An 11,170-nucleotide genomic window follows, 5' to 3' on the forward strand; every position below is an offset into this window, starting at 1 on the left:
GCGGAGTCTCTGGCCCTGCGTCTTCGGGAATCCTTTGCGCAGGCCACGGTCGCCCTCTGCTGACGTAGTGCGGAAGCGCGCTGAGCCTGAACGTGAAGCAACCTAAGGGCGGGAAGAGTCTTCTTGCCCGATAGAGGGCGCCACGCAGCGCACGACGTAACTCAGAGCGTCTTGCCCTTCTAGGAGGGCTTCCTGCCTGGTCTCGCTGCTCCATACAGTGACGCGCTACGTTCTCGAAGTCATTGTAAACAAGAGACGCGCGCCGACCCGGAAGTGGAAGCTGTAGCTTCGCCTTCTGGCCTACCGGAAGGAGGCCGAAGGGAAGTTGTAGCCATGACTGTGGCGGTGGCCACCGCCGGGGTCCTGATGGGCTTGGAGCCCGGCCCCGCGGAAGAGCTCGCTAAACTCGAGTACTTGTCTTTGGTGTCGAAGGTTTGCACGGAGCTGGACAACCACTTGGGCATCAACGACAAGGATCTGGGTGAGCAGGAGGAGGTCCCTGTGGCCTCTGAGTTTGGGGTCGAGGGAGGCTGGAGAAAAATGGTTGATGGGCTTAAGGTTGTGTGTGTCCTCGTGACTTGGGCTCCGAGAACCTGAGGCGGTGGCCTCTTCCTGAGAGCCCTCTAGACCGAGCTGTTACAGACCATGTCTCAGAGCTGCCAGTGAAGGCTGGGGCAGCGGTCAGCATCTACTCTGAGCTTGTGCTTTGAGCTGTGTTCCTAATTATCCACATATTCTTATCTATTGGACAGTAGTCATTAGATTTGTCGGGGCAAACTATGACTAGGGGAACCCAAACAGAAATTAAGAAAGGCTATGGACCCAAACCGTGTAAACCTTATGAAAATGAGAGGGCGTGTATGTGAATTAGCATGTAGGGAGCAATCCGTTTGATAGGTACAGGGTTACTTCATTTGTCGTCAGAGGAGAAAACGGTTGTAGATGGAGGGAAGATTTAGAGATTGGTGATTGAAAGATGGGTGAGAACTTTTTTTTTTTGATTTGTTTTTAGTTATATCTTTCTTCCCTTGTTTTTATTTTATGCGTTTTATTTTATGTGTTTCCATGCATCATGGGGGTGCCTGGGGCCTGAAGAGGTCAAAAGAGCTTTTCAGATCCCCTGGGACTGAAGTTACAGACACACAGCTGCGAGCTGACATGTGGGTCCTGGGAATAGAACCTGAGTCCTGGAAGAACAGCCAGTGCTCTTAACCTATGAACCATCTCTCCAGCTCCAAGTATTTTATTTTATGTGCATGAGTGTTTTGTCTGCTCGTATGTCTGTGTTATCACCTGTATGCCCGGTGCCCACAGAAGGTTTCAGATCCTTTGAAACTAAGTTATAAATTGTTGTGAGGTGCCATGTGGGTTCCGGGAATTAAACCCAGGTCTTCTTCTGTTTTTGTTTGTTTTTTATTTGCAGTTTTCACTTTTTTAACATTTATTTTTATTTGATATACATTGGTGTTTTGACTGCATGCATGTCTGTGTGAGGGTGTCAGATCCCCTGGAACCGGAGGTACAGACAGTTATGAGCTGCCATGTGGGGGCTGGGATTTGAACCTGGGGCCTCCGAAAGAGCAGTTGGTACTCTTAACCTCTGAGCCATCTCTCCAGCCCCTGTTGTTGTTTTTTGAGACAGGGTTTCTCTGTGTAGCCTTGGCTGTCCTGGAACTCACTCTGTAGACCAGGCTGGCCTTGAACTCAACAGAGATCTGTCTGTTTCTGCCTCCCAAGTGCTGGGATTAAAGGATGTGCCACTACTGCCCAGCTAAACCCATGTCCTCTTAATTGCTGAGCTATCTCCAGCCCCCCTCCTATCTCTCTCTGTCTGTCTCTCTCTATTTATTGAGACAGGGTCTCAATATACAAGGTCACTGTATATTTCTTACAGGTTTGGAACTCAATGTAGAACAAGCTGGCCTTGAACTCACAAACATCTGTTGGCCTCTGTCTTCTAAGTGCTGGAATTAAAGGTGCCAGCCAGCAAATAATGCAGACTCTGTTTTGGTTTTTTTGAGACAAGGTTTCTCTGTGTAGCCCTTGCTATCCTGGACTCACTTTGTAGACCAGGCTGGCCTTACACTCACAGAGATCCACCTACCTCTGCCTCCCTGAGTGCTGGAATTACAGGTGTGCACCACCGCATTTGGCTTTAAAAATTTTTTTTAAATAAATTATCATATATACAGTATTCTGCCTGCAGGCCAGAAGAGGGCACCAGATCACATTATAGATGGTTGAGAATTGGGAATTATACTCAAGACCTATATATACTCAAGACCTCTGGAAGAACAGCGAGTGCTCTTAACCGCTGAGCCATCTCTCTCTTTTTTTTTTTTTTTTAATTAAAAAATTTTACTGCCTGTAAAATTGGTTCATCAGTTAAGAGCACTCACTGCTTTTTCAGAGGACCTGAGTTCAGTAACCAGCACTCACATCAGGAGGCTCACAAACCTCACAAACACCTTTCGCTGCAGCTCTAGAGAATCTGATGCCTTCTGGCCTCTGGGGGTATCTGCATGAATGTGTGCATATGTATTGTCTTAGGTACTGTTTTATTGCTGTTAGGAGATACCATAACCAAGGCAGCTCCTAAAAAAGAAAATATTTTGTTATAAAAAATGAAGAGCACAATTGTTCAATTTTACCAATGAGGACTCAGGAGCCACGTGCTGGGGTGAAAACCTGCTAGCTCACAGAGGCTGAGAAAGCACCCAGCTGATCTTCCTTCTCAACTCATAACTCAGAAAGAAAAGCCCAAAGCTAAAAGCCCAAGAGCTTCTCCTCTACGATGTCTTAAATACCCCTCAACTCAAAGTCCCTCCTTTGTTAGTCCCTCTGCTTCTTGACCTATGGTTACTATTGGTAAAGCCTCTGTGCAGAAAGCTCTAGGATTCAAGGTTTGTGTAAGGGCTGAACCACACCATAATCACCTGTTTAAAATAAACAGAAAGTTCTTGGATTAAAGGTATATGTTTGGGCCAAACCACACCAAACAAAAGCCAGGTTTTTACAGTTCACAGTTTCGGGGATCACAGTGGGATTGACTGTCCTGCAACAGTGTATAATTGGGGACTTATAGTTTCAAAGGTTTAGTCTGTTACCATTATGGCAGGGAATGTGGTGGAAGGCAGGCAGGCATAGTGCTGGAGAAGTAGCTGAGAGTTCACATCCTGATCCGCAGGCAGACGGACACAGACACACACAAACACACAAACCTACAAACATATACAGGACCTGACATGGAGTTTTGAAATTTTGCATCCCCCCCGAACACACATACCACCTCCAACAAGGCCATACCTGTAATCCTTCCCAAATAGTTGGACTAGCTGGGAACCAAGCATTATGAGCCTCTGGGGTGTCACCCTCACTCAGAGCACTGCACTTACTCAGCTTGAAGACTCCATTATCTAGTAATAGCTGACGTCTTTTGTATAGAAAGGCTCTGATCTTCCAGAAGCTATTCTTCTCTGTGTGTGTGTATGTGAGTGTGTGGTGTGTCTTCTTGTGTATGCATGGGCTTGTGCTTTCATATGTTGTCTCCTTAGAGAAAGTGTGGCAGTGTGCATAGTTGCTAGTTTTATGGTCAGAGGTATGTACCATCTTGGACAAATCAGTCTTCTCAGTTTAAATACATTCTAGAGCTTGGTTGAACATTTTGGAGTAGTGTCTTTTAATTTATAAAACCCCCGAGAACATACACAAACTGTCTCAGTCATTTACACTTTCTTCCTCTGGAGCAAAACAGCCCACTGGTCCACTTCTACCCCCAGGAATGGTTGTTTTGTTTTATTTTGAGTCAGGGTCCCCCTAGATAGCCCTGGCTGGCCTGGCACTCAGTAGATAGAGTAGACCAGGCTGGTCTCAGACTCAGAGTTCCATCTGCCTTTCCCTTATGAGTGCTGGGATTAAAGGTGTGCACCACTATGCCTAGCTGTTTTTTTTTTTTTTTAATTTTTTTTTTTAATTTTTTATATGTGTGTGTTTTGCCTGCATATATGTTTGTGTACCACTTTTGTGTGGTGCCTGTAGAAGCCAGAAGAGGGTATTGGATCCCTTGAAACTTAAGTTACAGACAGTTGTGAGCCTCCTTTCAGGTGCTGGGAATTGAACCCAGGTCCTCTGGAAGAGCAGCTAGTGCCCTTAACCACTGAGCCATCTCTCCAGCCCTGCTTTTCTTAGTCTGCGGTCTTTATTTCGATGTCTAATCTGTGTCCCTGGTGCAATTCTTGGTCCTGGAACACAAGAGCTTGGAATGGGTGGGCTGGTACTAAGCATGCTTTTCCCTTTCTCCTTACCTCATTTTCAGTGACTGGTCAAGAACTAATGCCTGCTTTCCATGGTGCTCTGGGCCTTCTCACTGTTCCTCTGACCTCCAAGCCTAAATTAAAAGACATGGCTTTTGTCTCTCCCTGCAGCTGCCAGGAATTGCAGTTTGTCTGTCTGGTTGCTTGCTTTCAAAAGCTAATAAAATTTTTCTTGAGCTTCAAAAACTAAATAAAAATAGATTTTGGGGGTGGGTGGGTGGAGCTAGAGGGATGACTCAACAGTTAAGAGCAGGGGCTGCTCTTCCAGAGGACCTGAGTTAGATTCCCGGCCCATGGGCATGTGGTGGCTCACAGCCGTCTATAACTCTGTCACAGGGTCCTCGCCCTCTCCTAGCTTCTGCAGGCACCGGGTGTGAATGTGGAACACAGACATACTTGCAGGCAAAACACCCATACACATACAATAAAATATTTTTTAAAATAGATGTTCTTCCTTTATTTTTCTTTTCTTTGCTCCAAGTAGATGATAGTTCTTAAGACAATTGGGTAACCTGATTAGTTTTTAACATACTTAACATTTTTTTTTGGATGGAGTCTGCATTTACAATTCCTTAAAAAAAAATTTTTTTTTTCCTCATTTACAGCTGAATTTGTGATCAGTCTTGCTGAGAAAAATACCACCTTTGATACTTTTAAGGCTTCTCTGGTCAAAAATGGTGCAGAATTCACAGTATGTATATCTGAAGATTCTTTGTCTTCTTCCTTTTGTTTTGGTGTTGCCTCTGAATTTAAATTTTAATAGGACTAAAGGATTTTCAAGTAGGAAGGAGAGGAGACCCTTTGTACAAGTTAAGTAAGCCATCAAATGTGTAGCGTTGGCATGCTGGCTAGGGAGCCGCATTTCCAGCGATACTTTCTAGGAGAATGCAGCAGGATTCCATCATTAACTTTCTGAGGATGTTTCCATTCTTGTTCTGCAAATCAGGAAGTCAGGAACAAGAGTCTAGGTTTGGAGACAGTTTTAGAAGATGGGAAATAGAATGATCTGTGGGCATGGTATAAGGTTCCTAACCTTCTAGTGCTGCAATCCTCGTATTGAGGTGACCTCAACCATAACATTATTTTTGTTTCTACTTCATAGCTATATTTGTGCTACTGTTATGAATCATAATGTAAATATCTGTTTTTCAGTGGTTTTAGGCAGCCCCTGTGAAAGGGTGGTTTGGCCCCTCAAGGGATTGCAACCCACACATTGAGAACTGCTGGTCTAGGTTATCTCTGTCCCAGGTTGACCGTCTCTGTCTCTCTCTGTCTCGCTCTGTCGGCGCAGGTCGAGTGCAAAAGCACACTCCCCTGCAGTATACCCTTTCCCTTCCCTGTTGAAATAGTTAATCGCTTATCTGGGGGCTGACATGCTCTGTCTGGTGCTGCTTTTCTTTGAAGGATTCTCTTATTAGCAACCTGCTGCGTCTCATACAGACCATGCGGCCTCCGGCAAAGCCTTCTACTAGCAAAGGTAAGTGGACTCCCAGCTGAGCCGAGCCTCCAGAAGGCTCTGGGTGGTGGCACTTTGCTCTCAGGTGTTGCTAAGCGAGAGAATGCGCCAGTCACATTCTGAGACATTCAGAGGACTGACATGTTCCCTCTCCTCCTCCATGGAGACAGGGCTTGTTGAGGCTTTCATAGTCAGTGGATTCAGAAAATTTAAATTGTTTCTTGTAGTTATGTGATACATGTAGCAGGAGCAAAATAGTATTTGTTTTTTTTTTTTTTTGTTGTTGTTGTTTTTTTTTTGCTTGATACAAATCTAATGTTGAAGTTATTTTATTAACCTGTAATAATATTGAATATGTCTCTTTTTTAACCCTTTCCATGCTTCTTAATGAAATAAGATCCAGTTGTTAAACCCAAAACTGAAAAAGAAAAGCTGAAGGAACTCTTTCCTGTTCTTTGCCAGCCAGACAACCCTTCAGTTCGGGTATGGATGCTATTTGGGGAATGTCTGCTCTAAGTGTGTGTCTTCTGTCCATATTCTTCATCTTCTTGGCTTGAGTGTATGGATTTTAACTTTGTATCAGTTGTATGATGTTTTTCTGAGCAGAGAGTAACATTAAAGGGACATGCGCTTGGGAACTTGGGGAAACAGTAGTGAGGAATATCAGATAGGTATGAAATGACTTATCCTGACAGAGATGCCCAGTGTACAAAATTAGAATTTCTTTCTCTATTCCATGTTAAAAAGTATACTTTTTTAAAATCTTTAAATTTTTAAAAAATTTCATTTTAAGATAAGTGTGCTAATGAATCCTTTTAATTTTGGCATTTGGGAGGCAGAAGCAGGAGGATCTCTGTGAATCCAAGGCCAGCCTGGTTTACATATTGAGTTCCACAACAGCCAGGGCCACATAGAGAGAAACTCTCAAAGTTTGTTTGTTTTTAAAGCATTTTAGAATTTACTGAGTCCCTATTAACCTCATATATTTGAGGAGAAAGCCCACTGACCCAAGTCCAATTAATTAATGAAAGCAATTAATTAAAGCAAGCTTTTTTATTCTGTGTATATGTCTGCCTCCTGCTAAGGTGAAGTTCAGAGGTCAGCCTTTGATATTGGGAAAACAGTTTTTATAGCTTGGGAATAGGGAGTTTCCAAATGGGGGATCTTGCAGGCAAATAGGAGGGTTACAGGAGCAGAACATAGCAAGGTGGTTGTAATAACAGGTGTCATAATAACCTTTTGAAACAAGCATGGTTGCCTTCTGGGAACAGGCACTTTAGAACCATTTGTAAGTAAGGTTACAGGTGGACATAGCCTACTCCTTGAGAAACAGGTTTAAACAGAAACAGGAACGAACCTAGTCTGTCTGTATTATAAGATGGCTTTTGAGCCCAAGATAGAGGCAGCCTGATTTATCATACTTGCTGTGTGCCAGGTAAATAACAGCAAAGAGAGCAGATAAGGTTTTCTGCTATTTTTGGATGGAGAGTAGGAAATGAGTGCGTAAGCAGCCTGCCTAGTGGGAGAGAAAGATGGATAGTAAACAAATGGGTGTCAGTGTACCCAGATACCTACAGGGGATTGGTTCCAGAACCCCTGGGTACCAAGATCTGATGCTCAAGTTCCTCAGACAAAATGGATATGATATTTGCAGATAGCGTATATACATCCTCTCACATGCTTTACATTTCTAGGTTACCCAGTACAGTGTAAGCATTTAAGTAGCTTCTAGGCCATATTGCTTAGGGAAGTCAAGGAAACATGTGGTTGCTGAGTCTAGGATATAGACCTTGCCCATAGTCTGTGTCACAGTGGACAGCAGTAAGAACTGTAGAATGTAAACAGGGAAGCAGGAAAGGGAATGCAGAAAGAATGTTGCTATTATTAAAGTTTTGACGATGACCGTGGTTGCATACTCCTTTAATCCCTGCACTTTGAGAGGCAGAGGCAGGTGGATCTCTATGAGTTTGAGTCCAGCCTGGTCTACATAGTGAGTCCAGGACAGCCAAGGTTACACAGAGAAACCCTGTGTAAAAAAAAGAAAAGAAAAAGTTTTGCTATTTGGGGCTGGAGAGATGGCTCAGGGTGAAGGTGCTTGCCACTATGTCTGACAACCTGAGTTTGGTCCAAAGGACCCACATCCTACTGGAAGGAGAAAACTGACTTCCACAGGCTAGTGATGTGAAAGTGGGCAGATTTTTTTTTCTCCTTCTCATTACTTTGTTGATCTCTGGCTGATAGACCATGCTGGATGAGGAAGACGTGAAAGTTGCTGTGGATGTCTTGAAAGAGCTGGAAGCCTTAATGCCCAGTGCAGCAGGCCAAGAGAAGCAAAGAGATGCTGAGCACAGGTTTGTCCCTTACATCCTGTTCCTTTGCATGCTTACTATACTATGACAGTTGAATTTTGTGGACCAGTTAAGCAAACTGTGAGGCAAGTGTGTAGACTCTTACCTGGCTGTGTACTAGGTTGGGTTTCATTGCTTCGTGCCAAACGCATTTATATACAAACAAGTCAGGAGGCCAACTACAGGTGTGGTCAACTACAGGTGTCAACTCCTGTTGGGGTCAGCAGTGAGAGCGCACCTAGCTTATACACAGCGGCTCTGTCCTGGATGCTTGCGGATGCAGAGGTGAGAGGTGAGATCGGGTTGATCTAGTTTTCAAATGGGTACTTGCTGATTTATTAGGGACAGGACAAAGAAGAGGAAGCGGAGTCGGAGCCGAGACCGCGACAGGGACCGAGACAAGGACCGAGAGCGAGACAGAGCCAGAGACAGAGAGCGAGATAGAGACAGAGACCACAAGCGGAGACACCGCTCCCGCTCCCGGTCACATTCCAGGACCCGAGAGAGGACTAAAGGGAAGTCTAGATACCGGTCCAGGAGCAGAAGCCAGAGTCCCTTCAAAGATCGGAAGGACCGGGAAAAGTATGGGGAGAGGAATCCGGACAGGTGGCGTGAAAAGCATGTGGACCGCCCTCCCCCTGAAGAGCCTGCCATTGGGGACATTTACAATGGCAAAGTGACCAGCATCATGCAGTTCGGTTGCTTCGTGCAGCTGGAGGGCCTAAGGTAATGGTTGGCACTCATTCACGTCAGTGATGGCAAGCCCGCCGCTGAGATAGGGTGTGTGTTCTAAGGAGCTGTGACTAACTCCACTCAGTCACTCAGCTCTGCCAGCTGGACTTCTTGGTTTTTCTGTTTGCTTGTTTTGTTTTTGAGATGGAGCCTGTCTTCCATGGCTGTCCTAGGATTCTCTGTGCAGACCAGGCTGGCCTCAAACTCAGAGCCATCCACCTGTCTCTGCCTCCCAATTGCTGGGATTAAAGATGTGTCCTACAAAGTCCAGCTTGTTGATGATGATGATGATGATGATGATGATGATGATGATGATGATGGTGATTATTTTCTAGGGCCTTGAGTATTCTAGGCCAGCTCCCTGCCACATCCTTAGCCTTCGATTCTTTTTTGATTTTGAAATGTCCCATTATTCCTTCCTCTGCTCTCAGGAGATCTGCCCTTTGCTGGTTGTGGCAATTGAGAATTGATCTCTCCTTCCCCCTCAGTCAGTATCTTTCTTTGGGAGGGTGTTGGTGTCAACACAGTTTCATTGCTTGACCACCTTCTCGGTGCTGTGAGTTTAAGCCCCTTCCTCGTCCTTTCCTTCCTTATGTGTGTGCTGTATCTGTGTGTGCATGTTCCTGTGTGGCACTTTACCAGCTGGGCATCTTCCCTTCTCTTTTGGAGACAAAGTCTCACCGTTGTAGGCAATGTGTGCAGCCTCAGACTTATGCATCCCAGGCTGGACTGGAATTCATGATGTCCTGCCCTGTCTCCTAAGGCAGAGGGTTCAGTCCTGTGCAGACCATTTTGTTCAGTTGCAGCGGGAGTAGAGCTCAGTTAGGGAAGAGGCATGTTGAGGTGTATTTCAGAGCTGTCTGACTTTCTCTCAGGAAGCGGTGGGAAGGCCTGGTGCACATCTCTGAGCTCCGACGGGAAGGCCGTGTGGCCAATGTGGCTGATGTTGTGAGCAAAGGGCAGAGGGTCAAGGTCAAAGTACTGTCCTTCACTGGGACCAAGACCAGCCTGAGCATGAAGGTGGGTGATGTCTAGTCTGTCTCCACAGCTGATGGCCCAGGGCATGTCAGAAGACAGTGAGTGAACAGCACCCTTCTTATTGTGCCTTAGGATGTGGATCAAGAGACAGGAGAAGACCTAAACCCGAATAGACGTCGAAATCTGGTCGGGGAGACCAATGAGGAGACGTCCATGCGGAACCCAGACAGACCCACTCACCTGTCCCTCGTCAGCGCCCCTGAAGTGGAAGATGACTCTCTGGAACGCAAGCGGCTCACCCGCATCTCTGACCCTGAGAAGTGGGAGATCAAACAGGTCAGGGTCTCAGCCACTTAGCACACAGTGTCGTGCTTAGGAGTGTGGGCCCTAGGCGCAGCAGCCTGTGGCGTCTTCTGTCCACTCAGTGGTTTTGTGAACCAAATTTTTCTGCCTACCCATTGTGCCTTAGTGCCCTTAATCTGTCCACCAGGGCCAGTGGTGGCGGTGTGGGACTAACAGAGTGAACAGAGGTGAACCTAGGGCCGAGCCTCGGTAGGTGTGATCCTGACTTCATTCTTTTCCTCATTCTTCAGCGAGTGTTAGAATGATGGTGTGGGGGCTGGAGAGACAGTATTTCATGGTTCCTGTCCGTGAGCTCAGCATCCTGTGGGGCAGAGACAGGGGTAAACACGTAACTACACAGCGATATCCATATGACTGACGGAAGTGTGCCCAGTGCTGTGGCGATGGGGAAGGCGCGGTAACCCTTCCCAGAGAAAATGCCTCTGTGCCCGTGCCTTCAGCACCATGTTGTGCTGGCCCCTGGGACAGGATGTGTGCCTCACTCTGACTCCAATGTGCTGGGCTCCAGGAGAAGACAGTTTGCTTTCCTTGTGTGAAATCTCTGGACTTAATGGAGAATAAAAGGATTTTGGGGAGCTGGAGAGATGGCTCAGAGGTTAAGAACACTGTCTATTCCTCCAAAGGTCCTGAGTTCAGTTCCCAGCAACCACATGATGGCTCAACCATCTATAATAAAATCTAGTGCCCTCTTCTGTTGTTCAGGTACACATGCAGGCAGAATGCCATAAAATAAATAAATCTTAAAATTGAACTCCAATGATCTATGAGATGGGGGTGGGTGTGCGTCCATGAGGAGTTAGGGCGAGGAGTGGGGTGAATATGATGAAAATACATTGTATGCATGTGCCTAATTCTCAAAGAACTAATAAAATACTACATATATATGTGTGTGTATATACACACACACACACACACACACACACACATACACACACATATACACACATATATATATATATATATATATATATATATATATA

General features: G+C 45.6%; 1 protein-coding gene across 1 annotated transcript in view; it reads left to right on the forward strand.

Moving 5' to 3' along the window:
• Nucleotides 1-300: 300 nt before the first annotated feature.
• The window catches only part of Dhx8 (DEAH-box helicase 8), a 35,805-nt gene continuing 24,935 nt past the window's right edge, over nucleotides 301-11,170 (forward strand). Inside the window, exons 1-8 of the mRNA XM_055619724.1 lie at nucleotides 301-481; nucleotides 4,919-5,004; nucleotides 5,718-5,790; nucleotides 6,167-6,252; nucleotides 8,011-8,120; nucleotides 8,460-8,843; nucleotides 9,725-9,869; nucleotides 9,960-10,163. Coding sequence (XP_055475699.1) covers nucleotides 334-481; nucleotides 4,919-5,004; nucleotides 5,718-5,790; nucleotides 6,167-6,252; nucleotides 8,011-8,120; nucleotides 8,460-8,843; nucleotides 9,725-9,869; nucleotides 9,960-10,163 — 1,236 coding nt within the window. The 5' untranslated portion in view covers nucleotides 301-333. The remainder of the gene's footprint in view (nucleotides 482-4,918; nucleotides 5,005-5,717; nucleotides 5,791-6,166; nucleotides 6,253-8,010; nucleotides 8,121-8,459; nucleotides 8,844-9,724; nucleotides 9,870-9,959; nucleotides 10,164-11,170) is intronic.

Source organism: Psammomys obesus, unplaced genomic scaffold (genome assembly GCF_907164565.1).
Source record: "Psammomys obesus unplaced genomic scaffold, mPsaObe1.curated_primary_1811, whole genome shotgun sequence".
Lineage (NCBI taxonomy): Eukaryota > Metazoa > Chordata > Mammalia > Rodentia > Muridae > Psammomys > Psammomys obesus.